This window comes from Notolepis coatsorum, assembly GCF_963971535.1.
Source record: "Notolepis coatsorum genome assembly, chromosome: 19".
In the NCBI taxonomy this organism is placed as follows: domain Eukaryota; kingdom Metazoa; phylum Chordata; class Actinopteri; order Aulopiformes; family Paralepididae; genus Notolepis; species Notolepis coatsorum.
Genome location: NC_140183.1, coordinates 14,829,018 through 14,852,699, shown reverse-complemented (window position 1 = coordinate 14,852,699; position 23,682 = coordinate 14,829,018). Strand labels below are relative to the sequence as shown.

Here is a 23,682-nt window from a genome sequence, read left to right as displayed (position 1 = left end):
ATATCTTACTTTCACCTCCGCAACATTGCAAAAATCCGTCACTGCCTCTCCCTCCCTGCTGCTGAATCCCTCATTCACGCCTTCATCTCCTCCCGCCTGGACTATTGCAACTCCCTACTCACTGGTATCACCTCCTGCTCCCTCCATAAACTGCAAATGGTCCAAAATTCAGCCGCCCGCCTCCTCACTAACAACTGGTCCCGCAAACACATCACTCCTGTCCTCCACTCTCTCCACTGGCTCCCGATCAAACACAGCATAAACTTTAAAACACTACTCCTCATCTTCAAAGCCCTCCACAGCCTGGCCCCCCCCTTCCTGACTGATCTCCTTCTTCCCTACCGCCCCACCCGTTCCCTCCGGTCCTCCTCCACTGCCTCCCTCACTGTCCCGACATCCAAGCTTAAAAACTTTGGAGATCGGGCCTTCTCTCATACTGCACCCCGACTCTGGAACTCCCTCCCCCAGTCCATCAGAGACTCCCCTACACTCTCCACCTTCAAAGCTCGCCTCAAAACCCACCTGTTCTCCCTTGCCTTCAACCCCCCCACCCATAAACCCCCCCCCCTCCAACCTGATTGATGTCTGTCTCCAGTCTTTTTGTGCTATCATGCTGTCTTGTCTGTTCCCCCCATGGTCTCTTGTTCCTTTTGTTTTTGTTTCTTTGTTGTTTCTTTGTTTTTGTTTCTTTGCTTTTGTTTCTTTGTTTTTACTTTTGCTCCCGACTATTGTCAGCGACTTCGGGTTATTGAGAAGCGCTATATAAATTAAATGAATTATTATTATTATTATACAATTGTTAAGGGGATGCATACCAGAGAAAGACGTTTGTCTTGTTTACATCAGGGTCCCCCATTTTCAATTCATAGTGACATTTATGACATACACAACATAATGACATTTATGGCATAGGGACATACATGACATACAGGTATATAGTACTGTTACATTTGTGACATATATGATATGCAAATATACAGTACTGTTACCCATAGATCCTGACAGAGTATATACATATGATGGGGAGGAGACTGTACATTGTACTACTGTGACATTGAACTACTGCTACAAAAGTAACAGTCACTTAACTTTAGCTTTTGCCCCTTTTATGCATACAATGCCTATGTTTTGGCTAGTGTTGCTCTTCTAGAAAAATAATACTTTCAGGGTTGCCTATTGAAATACTGTACACCTCCAGTACAGAACCAGTGGTTCTCAAACTTTTTACACCAAGTACCACCTGAGAACTAGGGATGCACCGATATGAACATTTGCGGCCGATACCGATTGTTCAACTAACACAATCGGCCGATACCGATATTTGTGGCAAATATATATATTTTTTTATGAAACTACTGTATATTTTAATGTCTCTAAATGTTTTGATGAATTGAAAATGGAGGACCCTTATGTAAAAAAGCCGAAAGTCTTTTTCTGGTCTTCATCCTCCAGTCTTAGCACCGTTGTTGTATTGAGCTGTACTGTATTGTACCCATTAGGGCTGGGCGATATGGCCAAAAACGTTATCGCGATAAAATAATTAAATAATTTTCATATCACTCGATATCGATAATTATCGTCGATATACATGAAATAATTATTTCTGTCGAGTTTAATTAACTTCTTATGCCCGGCACCGGCGGGCTATTAATAGATAGACTCACTGTATCTCTCTCAAACAAAGCTCCATGTTCTCCAGTAATATCTCCATAATCTGAGTTTGCAATGCATGTGTCGTGTCAGGTACAACAGAACCATTTTGATTGACAGTTGATTCTGCCAATTACGTCACACCGCTAGCACCCACCTCCTGCTATTCTTACCACCAATCGGCAAGCGCTTATTCGTTTTTTACTTCCGCGAAGTCCGCCATTGATTTTGACGAGAGCTCAACAACAAAGCTAATAAAGTTAGCTCCCCGCGGCCCACGAGTAGATTACCAGCGCTCCGCAGGAGTACTAAACGAGGCATGATGATTTTACTGCAACGAATGTTATAATAAAAGCTTTTCTATAAATTTGTCTGATTGAAAACTTTATTAACAGATTGCAGAATGGGTACAATTCAGTACGGGCTCTCTGAGCAAAGGAAGGAACTGAGCTATGAATGATTTGATTTGATTTTATTACGGACCAACAACAATGCTATATGTTCGGGTAAATACGCTGATGTTATTGCACGTGTAACTATATAACGTTAATGCCACAAAACGAATGCCTTTGTTAATCATAAGTAACTTTGATGCAGTAGCGTGTGTGTGTGTGTGGGGGCGGCGTTGTGCAGGTCGCTTGACTGAAACTTTTTTCAAAGTTTGAACGTGTGGGCCAGATTGATGAGACACAAATTGATGGATATTTATCGGCTACTGCCATCGGCACATCTGAGCTTATCGGCCGATAGGCCGATGGCAGTCAACAAGGCACTTATCGGCCGATATATCGGTGCACCCCTACTGAGAACGTAGCTGGCTCTCCAAGTACCACCATATGACCGACGTTAAAATACAGTCTATTCAGCTATGCACAGTTCACGCACGAGGCAAATGTATTCCTAATACCATTATTTATTGTTATCTTTAGTCAGACACAGCCACAATGTACAAAGGGGTAGCACTAGAACTAGCAAACTCTTCCACACAACTCATACAATGCAAGGGGCATTGAGAACATAATAACTAACATTCTCACATAGCAAGTGAGAAAATTAAGAACAACTGTATTTCACCAAATGTACTTAATTCTCTCTCTCACACAGCAAGCAATTGTCCTTCATTCACACACACACACACACACACACACACACACACACACACACACACACACACACACACACACACACACACACACACACACACACACACACACACACACACACACACACACACACACAGTTGTTGTCCATTGACAACTCACATAAGCAGGGTCGGACTGGGGAAATAATTCAAGCTGGGAAATATAGTGTGAAATTTGGTTAGAGCGTCTCTCTCTCCACACCACTCTCGTTAAGAGACAGTAGGCTACAGACAGACACCCAGTCAAGCTCAACTCAGCCAGGAACAAGACTAGGCAAGTCTAGTTAAGCAAGACCCAGCCAAGAACAAGACTAGGCAAGCCTAGTTAAGCAAGACACTGACAAGAACAAGACTAGGCAAGCCTAGTTAAGCGAGACCCAGCCAAGAACAAGACTAGGCATTAGGCAAGCAATCATTTCTTCTTTTTTTTAAATACAGTATATCTATATTTTTATCATGTAACAGTTTTTATATCAAATCTGCAAATGGATTATGCAAAACAACTCCCAATGTAATATTTTCTTCCCCATCTTACCGCTGACAATCTCTTGAGCGGGATTTCCAGGAGTCTTGTCTGTAGTTTAGCTCCACTTTTCTCTCCAAGCTCCTCATAACCTTGGATTACAAACCAGTCTGTGTCCTTTTCTGAAACTGAGAGAACCGTCATATTTGTTTTTGTTTATTAAAAGGGATCCCCATTAGCTGATGCCAATGGCATCAGCTAGTCTTCCTGGGGTCTGAAGTCCCACATATCAATATATACACATCCAAATATACATGCACATATATACATATACAATAGGGGTGTAATGGTACACAGAAGCCACGGTTCGGTACATACCTCGGTATTGGGGTCACGGTTCGGTACAACAGAAAAAAATATATTTATAATTAAATTTATAATCTTTTTATTATTATAATAATAATTTTTTAAATAATAATTTATACTTATATATTTATGATAATAATAGAATAATTTTCTATAGGCTTGCTGGCAGTGTTAATTTTGGCAGCTATTTTTATTTTAGTTTTAGTCTTAGTCATGTGTCAAGTGCTCCTTTTTCGTTTTCATCATATTTAGTCATCTTCATTTATTTTTCGTTTAGTCAGTCAACTAAATGTCTGAGCATTTTAGTCTTAGTCAGTTTTTGTCTCCATTTTGTCTTTTTTGTTTTAGTCTAGATTTAGTCGACGAAAACGGATGACATTTTTGTCTATTTTTAGTTCATGGAAAATAATTTGTCAGAAGTCAGAAATAGTCAATATGGAACATTTTCTGATTTAAATTGCGTATTTATTTTTTAACCTAGGGGAATCTGAGTCGGCGGCACAAGTGATACACAGGAAGTATATATGTTGGTGTAGACATGGTCCAATGTATTGTTGCTCCTACAGCAGGGCTATTCAACTAAATTGTTCAGGGGGCCACATTGTCAGAAACCCAGGGGGCCAGGGGCCGGACTGCCACGGCGCCTCCCTGTGCTATGAATATAATATACACTTGACACAACACGCAACCACATTTTCACAACTTTTATTTAAAGGGGAACTATTTTACTATTTCTTTCACTATTTGGGCACTTTTACACAATTCCTGTGGGTTTATGGAACACCTCTGTAATTTTTTTTTTTAATTCATTGTTTTGTATTTCTAATCAAGTACTCAAAAACAGCATTTTTCTACCTCATGATCTTAAGCCGTTTTGAGCCTCATGGGCTCCAACCACTGTGGGAACTGTGTGGAAACTCAGCTGATTATCATGCAGCGGTGTCTCTCTGACATCACAAATCAGCACATTTTCAGATGACTCAGTTCAGTGAGGGTGAATATTGTGAGAGGAGAATTGGAAGAATGCGCCAATATGAGAATTAGAGACATAGATCATATTAATATAAGTCCACATAGCTAGGAAACAATGCTAAACACTGAAAAAGGCCATTTATAAGATAGTTCCCCTTTAACTACATTGCAAAAGTAGTATACTTTTCAAAAAAAAGTGCTTCATTTATGTGCCACATCTGCAACATCTCCTGCAAAAAGTGCTTCATTTATGACTGTGTAACAACTGCAACATCTCCTGTGCATCTGAACATTCTAACATCAACACTTGAACAAAAAAACACATTTATAGTGCAGCTGAGCTTATGAAAAAGTGCTTAATTTCTGTGCAACAACAGCAAATCACAGCATCTTATTAGCACTTATTGTCGACTCTTAACTCTCAAACATCAGGGGGGTGGGGGGCAGACAGGCCTAGCCTACATACACACATCTAATGAGAGCGATTGCACTTCTTTGACTGGGCAATGGCAGAGAAAGAGGGTTCATAGGAAGTGAGGGCTACCCGCAAACAGTGATGCAAATGCTCATTTGTCAAGGAGGCATGGTTGCTTGTTTTAATGGCATTCATGTGAGAGAAACTGGATTCACAGGTGTATGTTGAGCCAAACATTGTTAGCACAGATATTGCCAGCGTTTTTATTTTGGGGAATGTCTTGACATGAATACACTTTATCCAAAATGTTGTGGTGGATTCATTCTCAAGTGCCTGCTTCAGAGCAGATGATGCTTGCATGTCAATTATTTCAAGTTGCAGGAGACCTTCATCAATGTGAAGTGATGCAAGGAACTCTTGTCCTTTTGTGGAAATAGCAGCTACATTGGCAAATGGGTTGCTCACAAAATGCATCAATTCTCTGGACATGTCAAATTCATCAAATCGACTTGCAAAGTTTTCCCTCAATTTATCAATGAAATCTGTCATTAATTGAGTGACTTTTGGCTCAATTGTGCGTGTTAACGTTGACATGAAAAGAAAAAAGTTAAAAAAAAATAAAAAGAAATATAAAAAAATATATATATATATATATTTTTTTTTATTTTTTTTTATTATCATGTAATCTTTGGCGGGCCGGTCAGAATCATCCCGCGGGCCGGATCTGGCCAGCGGGCCGCCAGTTGAATAGCCCTGTCCTACAGTATATGTTGGTGTAGACATGGTCCAATGTATTGTTGCTCCTACAGTATATGTTGGTGTAGACATGGTCCAATGTATTGTTGCTCCTACAGTATATGTTGGTGTAGACATGGTCCAATGTATTGTTGCTCCTACAGTATATGTTGGTGTAGACATGGTCCAATGTATGCATCAAAGAGAGCATTACGGATGTGGTGACGTTGTTTCTGACCAGAGAGATGACGCTGAACTCTGTCTGTCTTCTGTTTGCTGTGTCTTTCCTTTCTCTCTGCCATGTCTGTCCTCTCTCTGCTGTGTCTGTCCTCTCTGTCATGTCTGTCCTCTCTCTCTCTGCTGTGTCTGGCAGCGGTTTATTCTATAACAGGATACTGTAAACTAAGTAAAGAGAACACACAGTAGTACTAGTAGTAGTACACACTGATTGCAATCTGCTTGCATAAAAACATTATATAAAATCACATTCTGAGGTCAGTGTTAAAGTGTCACATGGAAGAGGTCTGGTTAGTGGTTAGAGTTAGAGGTGGTCTAGGTCTGGTTAGGGTAACTTAGGGGTAGTTAAGCATTCATTATAATTTATTATTATTATTATTTAGATAGATGGATGTAAAGGGCTAGACTAGAGCCATATGAAATCCGCGTTCACGGAATTGTGGACGGAATCGCGGAATTAACCAATAAAAATGGAATCAACTGCAAAACATGGAATATTGCAGAAGTTGGCCTAATCTGGACTGAAATTCCGTTTTTGGGTGGAACGTTTGGTGCACACGAGACCGGGGAGGCGGACGCTAGAGCGGGTTACACACAACACAGCAGTCTCCAAGCGTCTCGCTGCTTCGGTGTTAACATAGTCAAGAAGCTAAGAAATTCCCCAATAAGCCCTCAATTCAGAGCAGAGCAGTATCCTAATGACTTTTATGCCTCAAGCAATAAGGTGTTTTGCAAATTCTGTCAACGTTCCGTGGACTGGAGCCACAAAAACACTTGCGACACTATTGTGATTAAATAGTTAAATTAAATCTAGTGCACCCATCCATTTGTTTAATCCAAACGATTGTCATTATACACTGCCCTTTATAATCTAAATAAACTTAAATAGCTATGAAACGTTACAGTACATAGGACTATAGATGGAAATGATAGCTTCTTGCTAAATCTGGTGCACTCATCCATTTGTTTAATGCAAACGATTGTCATTATACACTGTCCTTTATAAACGAAATAAACTAAACTAAAGGTGCCTAAATTATGCATTACTATATTTCATCACAATATAATAGATATAGCTAGGCTACTGACATTGTCATTGTGATAATGTCAGTAGTAGCTAGCTGTATCTATTGTTTACACTTGAAATGTGTATTTTTATTTTGTCACAATATTATTTGAAAAGTATTGTGTAAAATTGAACTGTATTTCTGAGTTGCAGCACTTAAAAACATTAAATGGACTGTTATGTCATATTCAATTGTGGACATTTATTCATTCCCACTTATTAGACACTATTTCTGATGGTAAAATGAGCATAAAAAGCTAAATACAGAATTCTAAAATATTAAAACAGAAAAAACTAGAATAAAATGGAATTTGGAAAATAATAAAACGGATTTCATATGGCTCTAGGCTAGGTTAAAGTTAGAGGTGGTCTAGGTCTGGTTAGGAGTTAGAGGTGGTCTAGGTCTGGTTATACTGATCCAATACGAGTGCATACATAAATAAAAATTATATTATATAAATTATAAAACTTTTTTACTTTTCTTTTTTACAGCTACTGTTTTATGTATACTGTTTTTTTAGTAATAACTAGAAAGTAATGGTATTTATTCAACAACAGGTGATTGTATAGATTAGTATTAGTATCATTAATTGACAACTAAGCTCAATGAGTTCACCCACGGAATGGTTGTTGGTACATTGGTTCCGCACGGACGTTACACGTTATTGCGCACTTCCTATCCAGGCTGCTCCGTTTAGGTTAGCTAGTAGTAACGTTTATGTATTTTTAATGCAAAATAAATATTCAACATTCTCTTTTGAGACTCCGCCTCAGACTCTTATCATTTGGCACAAAAAGCTAAACATTGTCACCGGTATGGCTGTCTGCATTATGTCATTAATTGTGTGCGAGAGGTCGATCAGTAACCACGTTAGCGTGAGCTAGCTTAGCCACTAGCTAACGCGAGCTAGATGGAAATACAAACAATGTAACGAAGTGATTTACCTTGGAATACTCCTTTGCCAACTTGCTGTACTTTGCTTGCAGGTCTGCAGCTGGATTATGAATAGTCCCAACTTTAGCCAAGGTAACGTTAAGATAAAACTAGCTTTTCAAATAGCTCTACAGCTAATGCTAATAACGGAGCTCCCCGTCACACTGCTCTGTCGGGACGATGGCATTAAGAAAAGTTATAATTATTTTGTCTCGTCTTGTTTTAGTCAACAATATCAATATACATGAAGAGAAATTTCGTCCTGGTTTTTGTAAATTACATTTTTGTGTCCTCAGTTGTGGTCAACGATATTTAATAAACTATTTAGTCTCGTTAGCGTGACATGGTCTTCAATAACGTGACGTCACGTCTCGTTGTCGTCATGAAAAAAAACCTTCGTTGACGAACATCTTTCGTCATCAATTTAGTCAACAAAATTAACACTGCTTGCCGTGGTAGTCAGTGATACTGGTGTCATTCTGTGTTCAGGCATCCACTGAATAAATTAATTGCCTAGTGCCCCTTTAACAACTTATCCTTGCTAAGTTTCAGTTTCACTTCTAGAGAGAATTTTACTTCACGAGACTGAATACTAGAGAACAGATGACATGTTACAACAATGGCAGATGATTATTTGGATTTAAACACAGTAGCAGTTCAACTGGAGAGGAGCTCAGTATGTACGTTTCTTTTTTTTATTTGATCAGCTCTGCCTGAGAGTCCGGCGGGGGAGAATGTTGGTGTGTGTGTGTCTTTCCATTGGCTTCATTTGGTTGACATTATTGGGCGAACAAGAAAACGAAAGAAAACTGTAAAATTGTAATGACCCTGCAGCTGTTCCAATGTAAATGTGCCTTTCTCCGTGCACTTTCGCCTGCTCTGAAGTCGGACTCGGTGTGCCACGCGCTGTTCTCACACGGACACGGAACCCGCGAGTGCCTGCATGCGCGACTGGTGTGTGTGCGCTGTGAGGCGTATTCTTCGTATGGCTGCGCGTACCGCACCGTGACGGCCGTACCGTAAATTTGCGCGACGAATACACGTACCGTTACACCCCTAATATACACGTATACATACACACACATACATACACACACACTATATACATACATATACAGCAGATCAGTACCCTATTCACGTCAGGAATACAGTCAAATCAGAACGGCTTAGTTGAGTGAGGGAAGATCTCGTGAACTCGAGACTAGACCGATGAGTCAATATGGTAATTAGAGACACAGACCCATTGATACTAACCCATATTGCTATAAAACAATGGTAAATACTGAAAAAAGCCATTTATAATGCATGTCCCCTTTAACGACCTGTCCCAGAATATGTGCTGGAACATAAGGATGGCATTTTCTTGCCATATAAATGCCATTACCCATTTTATATAAACCACTGTGTCAATGTGCTCTAGCCATGTTAGTCGACTATCTATTATGACTCCCAGTAATTTAACCTTATCAACCTGTTGTATGGGTTCACCAGACAAGTGCAGACTCAGTGTAGGATTGGCTAATAGTTTGTGACTGATTCCTAGGATAATGGATTTGGTCTTTGAGATGTTTAATAACACCAGCTTATTTTGTGTATCCAATTAGTTACTGCATATAACTCTGAAGATTTGTATACTTGCTTTACACAAAGCAGATGGTAAGTCATTTATGAATATGGAATACAGGAGTGGTCCAAGACAGCGGCCCTCCAACCTACAGATGCAGCTCTTAGAAATCCACCCTCTGCTGCAAGGGTGCTGTATCGTTAACGCCTCGTTAACGGCACTGCCAGGTTAATGGTATATTCAACCAGTAGGGGGGATCAAGTTACATGGGTGATTATATCCATCCGAGGCGCAGATCAGCTCGATTATAAGTTGGAAGTTGGAAGGCCAACTGGAGAACAATGACATCACACAAGTGTGGACTGGAATGCAGACCATAACCGGCATTAAACCGGTGGGGGGAAGGGGAGTGGATGGAGATGTAGACCGGGCTAATCTGTTTTACAACAGGTTTGATACGGCTGCCCCGGATAGTCCCCCCCCCCCCCCCCCGACACTACTCCAGTTGCCCCTCCCTCCCCCCAACTGCCCACCACCCGCCCTCTCTGGTGCAGCCTGTCTGCCCCCGTGGCTCGAAGAACCACCCCTCCCCCAAACACCTGAGAACCCCACAGTGTGGCTCTCTGCAGAACAGGCGAGTGTACAGATGAAACCTGAGCCCCCCACGATCACTTAATGGTTACAGAAGGTTGAACATGTATATACAATGGAACACATGACATTCCAGCTACAGTTGAAGATGCCTCTCTTTGAGAGGAGGTGGAGGTCAATTACTAGCTATCTTAAAGTGGCTTGGGACTAGGGTTGGGCATCGTTTGGATTTGAACGATTCCGGTTCCGATTCCGATTCTCCATTTCGATTCCTGTTCTAAACTATTCTCAATTCCGATTCTTTGAGGTGCAGGTAGAGCCATATGAAATCCATTTTATTATTTTCCAAATTCCATTTTATTTTACCAAATTCCGTTTTTTCCGTTTTAATATTTCAGAATTCTGTATTTAGCTTTTTATGCTCATTTTACCATCAGAAATAGTGTCTAATAAGTGGGAATGAATAAATGTCCACAATTGAATAAGATATAACAGTTAAATATAACATTTAATGTTTTTAAGTGCTGCAACTCAGAAATACAGTTCAATTTTACACAATATTTTTCAAATAATATTGTGACAAAATAAAAATGCACACAAAATAAAAATACACATTTCAAGGGTAAACAATAGATACAGTTACTACTGACATTATCACAATGACAATGTCAGTAGCCTAGCTATATCTATTTGGTTCATATCGATACTCTTATTTTGAAAATCCCGTGGCAACTCGGCGAGTCGTATCCGCCCAGTCCGTGCTAATGTCTGCTGGCATTAAGCAGAGCAGGGCTACACAGCAGTGCGCCTATTTTGCGACCCGAAATTCGTCTGTGCTGTTTTTTTTCTCACAATGGGTCAAATGCATCTAACATGCTTTGCATCGTCGCCATTCCTTTATGCCCACATCGCCCCGAAATTAACGTTACGTTAGCGTAAGCTAGCAAGCTAATCCTGATCAGAGGCAGAGCCATAGAGAGAACAGCAGAAAGTGGGGACTGAGGAAAGGGAAAGGGGGGGGGGGAGCGGCACTCTCCCTTTCTCTGTGTGTGTGTGCGCGCGTTTGGAAAGACGATGAAGTCAGGAGTATATTATAGTAAACTGAGGATTACTGAGGATGGACAGATAATGTTGATATTCAAATATAAAAAAAATTATAATAATAAATGAATTCATGATCAGCATGCAACATAAAACAATTGTAGAAACGGTTTGGGAGAGGAAGGGGTTTTAGGTTGCGTGTTGTGAGTTCCAAAATAATTTACTTGAAGTTTAAAGGGGAACTATCTTATAAATGGCCTTTTTGAGTGTTTAGCATTGTTTCCTAGCTATGTGAACTTATATTAATATGATCTATGTCTCAAAATTCTCATATTGGCGCATTCTTCCAATTCTCCTCTCACAATATTCACCCTCACTGAACTGAGTCGTTTGAAAATGTGCCTATATGTGATGTCATATAGTCACGGCTGCATGTTAATGTTCAGGGGGGCCGGCACGGTGCCGTGGTTTAGGAGCCCAGGCTCAAAACAGCTCGAGATCTTGAGGTAGAAAAATGCTGTTTTTGAGGACTTGATTAGAAATACAAAACAATGAATAAAAAAAATATATATATTACAGAGGTGTTCCATAGACTCACAGGAATTGTGTAAAAGTGCCCAAATAGTGAAAGAAATAGTAAAATAGTTCCCCTTTAAAGCTCAATATATCAAAATGTGGCACTTTACAGTGAACAGGAGGTCTATTTGTATTAAAAACAATAGATTGTTTTTTCATTTAAATGTCTGGAAGAGCTAAATAAATTTTTTTTTAATTATATTTTCATTACCTTTTTTGAGTTGCTCTAAATGTTACTGATTGTGTTAAATGGGCTTATGATATCATCTCATATCGATTGCAGGCACCTGCATCGTATCGTGGCAGATATTGGCAAATATCGTATCGTTGTCCAAAGAATCTATATCGTATCGTGATGAAACTGGTGATTCCCACCCCTAGTAGAGTCCATACATCCAACACCACATCCCATAATTCCTTACACGTAACGTGTCTGGCTGTGTGACGTCAACTTGTCAGCATGAAAATGACAGCCAAACATGGCACTGCAACTAAATAACACAAATACAATAGGCTTTGTGACTGTTACAAATATAACACGTTTTATACTTGTGTTACAAGATTTTGGCCTGTGCTACAAAACTATCAACCTCTGTAGCACCAGTGCTATGTGCAAAAAAAGTTAACGTACAGCCCTGGTTGCTAGCTGCCGGAGCCATAGATATTATAGCTGGAGCTGCGCTTGGGCGGAAATGAGACCCGCCACAGGATTTTCAAAATAAGAGTATCGATATGAACCGAATGCCTATCGCACCAGTGCTACTGAAGTAAATCCATTCATCACACAGACCGATGTTGCTGTAGCACGTGCGACATATATCTTGCACTGTACAGCCCTGTATTGTGATGAAATATAGTAATGCATAATTTAGGCACCTTTAGTTTAGTTTATTTCGTTTATAAAGGACAGTGTGTACTGACAATCATTTGCATTAAACAAATGGATGGGTGCACTAGATTTAGCAAGAAGCTATCATTTCCATCTATAGTCCTATGTACTGTAACGTTACATAGCTGTTTAAGTTTATTTCGTTTATAAAGGACAGTGTGTAATGACAATCGTTTGCCTTAAACAAATGGATGGGTGCACTAGATTTAGCCAGAAGCTATCATTTCCATCTATAGTCCTATGTACTGTAACGTTACATAGCTATTTAAGTTTATTTTGTTTATAAAGGACAGTGTGTAATGACAATCGTTTGCATTAAACAAATAGATAGGTGCACTAGATTTAGCAAGAAGCTATCATTTACATCTATAGTCGTATGTACTGTAACGTTACATAGCTATTTAATCACAATAGTGTCGCACATGTTTTTGCGGGTCCAGTCTGCGGTACGTTGACAGAATTTGCAAAACACCTTATCGCCGGAGGCATAAAAGTCATTAGGATACTGCTCTGCTCTGAATTTAGGGCTTATTGCGGAATTTCTTAGCTTCTTGACGACGTTAACACCGAAGCAGCGAGACGGCAGACGCTTGGACACCGCTGTGTTGTGTGTAACACACAGCAAACCCCGCCTCCCCGGTCATGTTTGCTTTGCAACAAACGTTCCACCCAAAAACGGAATTTCAGTCCAGATTAGGCCAAATTCTGCAATATTCCACGTTTTGCAGTTGATTCCATTTTTATTGGTCAATTCCGTGATTCCGTCCGCGATTCCGTGAACGCGGATTTCATATGGCTCTAGGTGCAGGTCAAAACAGGTCACAGCTTATTTCGCAGGAGATATATATATTTTTTTTTATCCTTTATTTTTTTCATACTATTCACATTGTCAATTGACTTGATACAGTTTAATTTGGTTGCTGTACTGTAACTAGGGTATTAATTAACAAAGTAATTTTTTTTTTTTTTTTTAAGAATCGAAATGCAAACATGTTACTTCCGGTTCCGGAACCGGAAGTTAGGAACTGGTTCCTATTAGAACCGGTTCTCTGTGCCCAACGCTACTTGGGACACACTGCTTTGAGACAGGATGGTACCGATATACCGATATTGTTCAACTCTTAATTTCCGATATCAACCGATACCGATATATGCAGGGTTTCCCCCCCCCAAAAAACGGAATAATTTCAGGTAATTAATATTACATATGTCTTGTTGTGTAATTAACATAACATTATGCATACTTTTGACAATAAATAAAATCAGAATTTGTTCTTACTTGCTTGCCTGGGTAAATAAAGGTTATAGAAATGTAAAAAAAATAAAATAAAAAATAAAAAATTTGAAAACCGATACAGATATTTTCTGATATCACATTTGAATGCCAATATCGGCCGATAATATCGGACATCCCTAGTTAAAACCTTTTAAACTAACGTTAGCATTAAGCTAGCTAACAACGCTTCCGGTCCTCTTTCACTCGTCTCTCGTAAGCTACGTCATCCCCCGCTAAGAGTCACGGGAAATGTAGTAAATACAACAGTCCTTCCATAATTCCATGAATTATGACAGTAGCCACTACAGTAACATCATTAAGTCTGCTATAAGCCATTATCCCTCTCATGTGTGTGTCTTTATGCAGATCTTTATGCAGTTTTAAAGAACCTCGGCTTTGTTCTGAATGCACTTTGTTGTAGTTATCCTACAGAGAAAAGAAAATGCACTTGACTTTAATGCACATTTTGTTGTATGCAAAGAGAAAATGTTTAAATTGTACAATCTTTCAGCATTCAGTCTGGAATTAATGTATGCATTCAAAAGTGCTGAATAAATGTTTTATGGGCCCATAATAGCAATTATTAATATTATTTAAGTTAAGTTTTGCCATAATCATGTCTTTTGCCATAATCAGATGGCTGAAAAAAAAATACATTATATATATATTTATATTAATCATTTTCGGCCTTTCGGCATTCGGTTTTCGGCCAACTGTTTCCTATTTTCGGTATCGGTTTCGGCCAAGAATTTCCCATTCGGTGCATCCCTAATCTTATCTTACCTCCTGAGCCACTGTTGCCCCGTATTGAATGTAAATGTATTTATTCATTATTTTAAATGTATTTATTTTCAATTCTGTATTGAGATGGTTATACGACTAATACAAATGTGCTGGAGCAGAGGATGGACAACAAGAGAAAATAAAGACAAGAACAAGAAAAGTAACATACCGATATCCTGATGGTCTGTGGGCTCCTCCTTCAGCCCAGTGGAAATATCCATGGTTGGTTCTAGTGTGTCCTGAGCCTCTTCTTTCTTCAGTCTCATCAGTAGGTTGCTGGGTGGATCTGTTGTCATACAAACAAGCAGCCCTTCAGTGACATGTTTATTTTTGGTAAGTCAATACAGGGGGTAAATTATAATAAGGGGAATGTCACCCATTGTAAGAATCCACATTATGTGAAAGAGATCTGAAACATCTGTGTGGCGAGGTTGATTGGTTTACTGTCTGGGACAACACATCTAAAAACCCTAACCACAAACATATGCACTTCAATTACTTACATAGACTTTACCTCACTCCTAGACAACATCACCTCGCGAAACACCCCTTTAGGCTAGTGCGTTTCTTATGTAATGACTATTGTTTTTCTCAATAAAAACAATTGATAACAACAAAAAATCTAAATAATTTGTGTATGTTCTTCCTGTGCCCCAGGACAGTTCAGTCAGTATTCGTGAACATGCACCGCTCTCTCCTAAAGCTAGAAATCATGGAGAGAACCCTCCGATCTGTGATGTCACTGGGATGTAAAGTCTGGGGCTGCTGCATAGACAATGAACAGGGCTATGACTTCATGAAGCCAGGCGTTTGTGTGAGCTCTTACACCCAAATGAGGGTTTCATTATGGTTCACACCTAGCAATGCTAGAATATAACCTGCATGTAGGTGTAAGAGCTCACACAAATATTAAAAAGCCATCACCTCATAAAGTCAGAGCCCCATTCATTGACAGGAGAGTGGTGCATGTTCACTGAGTGAGCTGTCCTGGGGCGCAGGAAGAACAGTGCTGATTGTAGGCAGGAATGAGTGATCGGCATGGGACGGCGATCTTCGCTTTGTCGTCTTTGCTCCACCGTTGGACACTTGAAAGAGGCTTGATCCCACAGGCATTGCTCAGGAGCGTGACACATTTGTTGTCATACCATTTGACTGCAAGTACCCCTTCAGCAGACTTGTAATCAAGAGATCCACATCCTCTCTGCATCAGCTCTTTGTCTTCTATCAAGCAAGCTCCACCGATGCAGTTTGGTCGGGCCCGCGCACACCGAGTCTGACGTATGCAGCGAACAGGTCTATAAGGCTGAGTTAAGTTCAACACATTTTTCAATGAGAGATAGTGACTCAAAATGTGCTCTTCCAAATCACTGAGCAGACTATTAAAGGGATTACGGGTATATTTCAGAATTTTGTTTGTAATGAATCAATCAATCAAGCAATCCATTCATCGACTTACTTCCATAACCTAGCTTTGGTGTTGCTGTCCCATGGCCATGATCCTCGTCATCTTCATCTGCATGTGGAACCACTTTGTCATCTGCATCAAAGAGTATGGGGTTGTTATGCAGTCAGAAAGGCTGTGAAGTGTTCTCCTCACTCAGCCCTGATGTTGTATCAAAGTAGTTTGCATTCTCACCATCTTCCTCCAATTTAACGTCAACACTTGCATCACTGTGTTTTTGTGATGTATCAAAGTAGTCTGCATCTTCCTCATCCTCTTCCAGTTTAACATCAACACTTGCATGGCTGTATTTTTGTGATGTTGTATCAAAGTAGTCTGCATCTTCCTCATCTTCTTCCAACTTAACTTCAACACTTGCATGGCTGTGTTTTTGTGTTCTGGAGGAGTCAGAGAGGCTGCTAGATGGTTCTCTCAAACCGAGGTGTGAGGGGTGACAAGGGGAGGCCATATTCACAGGAATCTCTGGGGACGATAAGAGGAACTGTCAGTTCATTTTACATTAATCCGAACATATAAAGAAGTGGTTCAAATGAAAATCCTGTAATAGATGTTATTTCTATGATCTTGGACAAATTAGATTTGATTAGATTCAAATGTACTGTCACAGCACAAGTCAATGGCAAGAATCTAACCAGAGTACAAATGTAACAGTAAAGTGCATTAACAATATACAATGTACAAGTGATTAAATGTGATATAAATATATAACAAGCTACTGGTAATATATGCTAGAGACTGATGTATGTACAGTAGGGGTGGACGGTATAAACGGTATACGGTATAAACGGTATGAATTTGCTCTACGGTATGGATTTTGACTATACCGAGTAACCGGTAGGGCAGCTCTAAAATAGCAATGACGTCATGTAACCACAGTGCGACTATTTCAATCGCATTTGCCCCTAAAAATAGATCGAATTAGTCATAGATAATAGATATGTGCAAACTGGAAAAAGTTATTTAGGAGGCTTCGCGCAGTGGGCGCACTGGGCGTGTCAACACGCAATTGTCATTTCATAATAAACATATCACCGCGGCGCACAGCAAGTTTCAATTTCAGTTCCTGGCATTTTTAACCAGTGGAGAAAGGTAAGAGATCTTACCTATCGTTTTTCTAATATGAATTATTCTACGTTAATAAAACATACCTGGTGATCAACTACAGTTTGCTGTAAACATTATGATATGTGTGTAGTGTTATGATAACGACGGGAGGACGGCTGCTGCAGCCAATAGTATCCAGCTGCAGCCGTTCAGACCAGCGCTTACAAGCCCCGCACATACAAGCCCCGCACATAGCAACCCCTCGCTTCCATTGGCTGATTTTGGTGACGTGATTTTGGGTCACGTTGCACGTTGCACTGCGGGATTGATTGATTGATTGATTGAAAACTTTATTAACAGATTGCCGTATGATTTGGGTCACGTTGCACTGCGGGATTGATTGATTGATTGATTCATTGATTCATTGATTGATTGATTGATTGATTGAAAACTTTATTAACAGATTGATTGATTGATTGAAAACTTTATTAACAGATTGCCGAATGGGTACACGTGACCACAGGCCCTGATTGATTGATTGAAAACTTTATTAACAGATTGTAGAATGGGTACACGTGACCTGACCGATTGATTGATTGATTGATTGAAAACTTTATTAACAGATTGCAGAATGGGTACAGTGACCGATTGATTGATTGATTGATTTATTGATTGATTGATTGATTGATTGATTGATTGAAAACTTTATTAACAGATTGCAGAATGCAGTACAGCTCAATACACACAATTGTTAAGGGGATGCAGACCATGCAGTACTGTTACATTTGTGACATACAGTAAATATATACAAGGGGGAGGGAACTGTACATTTATGATGAATTGAAAATGGGGGACCCTGATGTAAACAAGACGGAAGTCTTTCTCTGGTCTGCATCCCCTTAACAATTGTGTGTATTGAGCTGTACTGCAGATATATTTCAATTGCCTTACTTATTTACATAAGTATTATAGGCCTACAGCAGTATTGTACAGACAGTCTGTGTGAAGTCTGTGTGGTTATCCAGCTGCACAAAGGCAGAGCAAGAGGCTCTACAGAGGGTGGTGAAGGCGGCAGGCAGGATTGTCGGGACTCCTCTATCAAACATCACCTCCGTCTTCACCTCCCGCTGCCTCCACCGCTCCAAGTGTATCATCAAGGACCAGTCTCACCCAGCACATCACCTCTTTCAGCTCCTTCCCTCAGGGAGGAGATACCGGTACATACATGCCAAGAGTTAAATATTTAAGAACAGCTTTTTCCCCCAAGCAGTCAGACTGTTAAACGCTCATTGACTGTCCCCTCACGTGCACCATGCACTTACCTGGACTTGATAATCACTGTTACCACTCATCATGCACTTTATTTAAAATATTCTGTTATGTACAGTGTTATATGTGTTTCATGTATGTATATATTGTACTACGGTCTGTGGGAGCTCCCCTGAAATTTCACTCACGGTCATATAAGAGTTTTAATGTACCATGTACAGACATTGGATTTTCTACCCATAATTTGATTTAAAACATTCCATAGATTTTTACCATCATTTCTCACATCATATAACCATGGTTTAAAATATTCCCTTTTTCTCACCTTATTTAACTTTGTGACTTGATTACGTAAGGAACGGTACTTTTGTCTGTCATCTGCAGAACTGGAACACACTGATGCTTTTTTGGCTACAGTATGTCTCTCTCATTCATTAAAATTCATTAAAAGCTACTATCTATCCATGGGGCTGATTTGTTTCTGACATAAATAAGTCCAGTGCAACCTCTGGGTCATCCTCACAACATACCTCCTCCCAGTTTATACCCAACATTTCATTAATAAAACCTTCTACATTAAAACTCTTATATGACCGTGAGTGAAATTTCAGGGGAGCTCCCACAGACCGTAGTACAATATATACATACATGAAACACATATAACACTGTACATAACAGAATATTTTAAATAAAGTGCATGATGAGTGGTAACAGTGATTATCAAGTCCAGGTAAGTGCATGGTGCACGTGAGGGGACAGTCAATGAGCGTTTAACAGTCTGACTGCTTGGGGGAAAAAGCTGTTCTTAAATATTTAACTCTTGGCATGTATGGACCGGTATCTCCTCCCTGAGGGAAGGAGCTGAAAGAGGTGATGTGCTGGGTGAGACTGGTCCTTGATGATACACTTGGAGCGGTGGAGGCAGCGGGAGGTGAAGACGGAGGTGATGTTTGATAGAGGAGTCCCGACAATCCTGCCTGCCGCCTTCACCACCCTCTGTAGAGCCTCTTGCTCTGCCTTTGTGCAGCTGGATAACCACACAGACTTCACACAGACTGTCTGTACAATACTGCTGTAGGCCTATAATACTTATATAAATAAGTAAGGCAATTGAAATATATCTGCAGTACAGCTCAATACACACAATTGTTAAGGGGATGCAGACCAGAGAAAGACTTCCGTCTTGTTTACATCAGGGTCCCCCATTTTCAATTCATCATAAATGTACAGTTCCCTCCCCCTTGTATATATTTACTGTATGTCACAAATGTAACAGTACTGCATGGTCTGCATCCCCTTAACAATTGTGTGTATTGAGCTGTACTGCATTCTGCAATCTGTTAATAAAGTTTTCAATCAATCAATCAATCAATCAATCAATAAATCAATCAATCAATCAATCAATCGGTCACTGTACCCATTCTGCAATCTGTTAATAAAGTTTTCAATCAATCAATCAATCAATCGGTCAGGTCACGTGTACCCATTCTACAATCTGTTAATAAAGTTTTCAATCAATCAATCAGGGCCTGTGGTCACGTGTACCCATTCGGCAATCTGTTAATAAAGTTTTCAATCAATCAATCTGTTAATAAAGTTTTCAATCAATCAATCAATCAATCAATGAATCAATGAATCAATCAATCAATCAATCCCGCAGTGCAACGTGACCCAAATCATACGGCAATCTGTTAATAAAGTTTTCAATCAATCAATCAATCAATCCCGCAGTGCAACGTGCAACGTGACCCAAAATCACGTCACCAAAATCAGCCAATGGAAGCGAGGGGTTGCTATGTGCGGGGCTTGTATGTGCGGGGCTTGTAAGCGCTGGTCTGAACGGCTGCAGCTGGAAGCATCTCGCTGCAGCAGTGGATTTGCGAAATAGCATGCAGCTGCAGAGCCGCAGAGCCAGTGGCTCTTTCAGGTCTGGTCACAGGCCCGCTCAACAGCGCCCCCCCACCAAACGGCTGAACGACCTGAAAGAGCCACTGGCTCTGCGGCTCTGCAGCTACATATGCTTCTAGCAAAATCCAGCCCCGCTGTTTGCAATGGGAGCAGCACGGAGTCTCGACTCGGGACTTATTTTATTTGGAATATAATGACTTTATACGCAAAAGTAGCCTAGTTTTAAGTTAAAATATTATAAATCTACATGCCTTGAGGATGTCATTCTTTATATAGCCTGCCTATTAGGCAAAAAAAAATATTCTAACGGAAACACTGATACCGTGATATATACCGTTACCGTCTATGCTTCAAATTATACCGTGATATACATTTTAGACCATACCGTCCACCCCTAAGTACAGTATAATTATGCTATAGAGTGATAAAGGTATAAAAGGTGGAACAGATATAAATATACTATGGTAGTAACTAGTAAGTCATGCTTGTCTAAATATACTATATGGTAGTAAGTCTTGCTGGTAAAAATATACTATGGTAGTAAGTCATGCTTGTATAAATATACTATATGGTAGTAAGTCTTGCTGGTAAAAATATACTATGGTAGTAAGTCATGCTGGTATAAATATATACTATGGTAGTAAGTCATGCTTGTATAAATAATTGGTAGTAAGCCATGCTTGATAAATACTGTATACTATGGTAATAAGTCTTGCTGGTATAAATATAGTAACTAAGCCATGGTTGGCCAGTGCCCAGTGGTATGTAACCTATAGAGTCGATCCTTACTCTTTTACTCTTACTGTATTACTGTATGAAGCACAATCTCAGGAGGGTCATACAGAACCAAGCATTTCACTATAATGTGTATGTAGGCCTACCTATATGTGACAAATTAAACAAAACTTGAAACTTTAGTAGGTATGGGATATAAAATGAGTCTAAATTAGGAATGAATATAGTGAAATATATGTTATTTCTATGATCCTGGACAAATGGGTCTAGAATAGATTACTCCCCTAAGCTACAACCAAGAAAGTAGGGCTGGAGCATTCAGTTTTCTAAGGTTTACGACTTTACGCTGGTCATGGATCCATGCAAAGGCAGTGCTTTCCCTAAACAAGGTATAGGGGTGCAGCGCCACTATGACAGTGCATCAGCGCCACCATGTGTTAAAGAAATGAATACAAATAAGAAATCTGCCGTGAAAGCTTCTGGCCAGCTTAGAAACAGACGCATGTCGTAGGAAATATTATCATGTCATTATAGATCTGTGTTGAGGAGATATCATTTTATCTTTGTACAGCTTGACTGGTTCAATATGGCCAGCTAGTATAATGTGTGTGTCTCTTTAAAAGGTCAGAAAGTGGGTTAAGCGCAGAGACGAATCGCATCGGCGATCCTACAAAAAACAATGCATGCGTGTGTGTTCCGGTGTGTGTGTGTGCTAACCGTGTGTGCTAACCGCTAACATTGAGGATAATTACATGCCAATTAAAGACCTCTGAACAGGTCCTGCATTATTATTATTATTATTATTATTATTATTATTATTATTATTATTATTATTATTATTATTATTATTATAGTACCAAGGTTATCTTCCCAGCCAGCCAAAGCAAGGTTGTGCTATTACTTCCCGTAACTGGGAACCATTTTTATCTACTATTCATCATCATATCTGATGTATAATGTTACGTCTATTTCTGTGTATAATGTACGTTCTGACCAGAGCTCTTTGTCACTTTATGGTCAGACGCTAGTGTGTGAACATGATGTATCTGTCTGTAAACTGTCCTTTCATTGTGGCCACAGTGAAATAAACTTCTATTTTTTTAATAACGACTCAGAATGATTACAAAACGGCTCATCTTTTGTCCTTTAATATTTTCCATAACACGCATCATTGTCTAATATGTGATTTGCTTAGTCATCTGGTTCCACTGTGTGTGCGTGCGCTTTCGTGTGTCGTGTTAAACTATTGTGCAACCTTATACAACTAAATAACTACTTTGGAAATGACTGAACTTATTGAAATTATGTTTTTAAGTTGCAGGAAATTACAGCAAATGGCTTTTTTGCTTTTATTTGCACTGCCCCATCAGGATCACCCCCTAGTTGCAACTCAGTAACATCTTGAAAGGTATGGTTTTTACAATACCGTCATCAACAACACACTCATATGATGCCATATGATGTCAGTAAGTCTCAGTCCAGTGAAACATTTAGCTGTTTTGTCTCTGTACTCCAGCACATTGGATTTGAAATGGAACAATGACCTTGAGGTTAAAGTGCAGACATCATCCAAAGTTCACATCCATATCAGGTGAACCTTGTTGGAATTGTAGCCCCTTTATATACATACAGTAGTCCCCCCGTGTTAGGAGACTAAAAGTAATTGGATAAATTTACTTTATCTAAATAAAGTCATCATATTTAATATTTGGTTGCAAATACGTTTCACACAAATCATTGGGCTTCATGCAAGAACAGATATGATCCTAAATTGTTGTGAACAGTTTAACCCTCAAGAAACCTGTGGGGCGCCAATGCTACTGGCATCATATGAGACGAGACCACCTAAGGAATCCATTGGTACCAAGCATGATGAGGGAAGGGGGCTAAATAATGTTCCAAAGTTAGGACTTTGGTGAGGGGATAAACTGGCATTTACTGGTCCCTTGACCTCTCACCTCAAGATATAGGAATTGTGCTGAAGGGTCTGCAGTTATGTAGAAATCGACCTAAGATGTCCCCCTCTAAGTTCATTAGACCCGTTTGATATGTGAGAGTTCAGTAATTATTTTCCACATACTGTTTACTTATACCATCTGCCTGGTGATATTGCATCTCATGTTGTGTGACAGTGCTGCCATCTACTGGGCAGAGGTGGAAGTGTTTAGTTATCATGCGTCACTTCCTGTGTCGTTCAACTTGTCCAGACTTGTTGAGAGAGAGAAATATGCATCCAGCCGGGACGGTCACGGACATTTGACCACTGATGTAAAGTTGCCTATTTTGCGGACATTATTCCACCAGAGAGTGTGAGTTTTGAGTAGTTAGCTAGTTAGATGTTTAGGAAAAGTCAGTGATTCGCGGACTACAGCTAACTATCGTATTTCAAGTTATTGTTAGCAGTTAGCAGAAGCTAGCTAGCTCGGAGCTAATAGCTAACGTAGCCCGTTGCACATGAGTTGCTAGCTGCTCTGCACTGGACATATCGGACGATATAGCACAGACCGGAGAACATTTAGCTAGGTTCTGTGCCGAAGGGACTCTGTACAGAGGCACACAACCAAT

At 39.8% G+C, this 23,682-nt stretch overlaps 1 protein-coding gene across 1 annotated transcript in view; it reads right to left on the bottom strand.

Moving 5' to 3' along the window:
• Positions 1-16,609, bottom strand: part of LOC311246386 (uncharacterized protein) — a gene marked incomplete at both ends in the record, with an annotated part of 32,403 nt that extends 15,794 nt beyond the window's left edge. The window contains 4 exons of the mRNA XM_084336545.1: positions 3,327-3,442; positions 14,869-14,985; positions 16,156-16,236; positions 16,336-16,609. Of these exons, the coding sequence (XP_084192671.1) occupies positions 3,327-3,442; positions 14,869-14,985; positions 16,156-16,236; positions 16,336-16,609 (588 nt within the window). The remainder of the gene's footprint in view (positions 1-3,326; positions 3,443-14,868; positions 14,986-16,155; positions 16,237-16,335) is intronic.
• Positions 16,610-23,682: the final 7,073 nt, after the last annotated feature.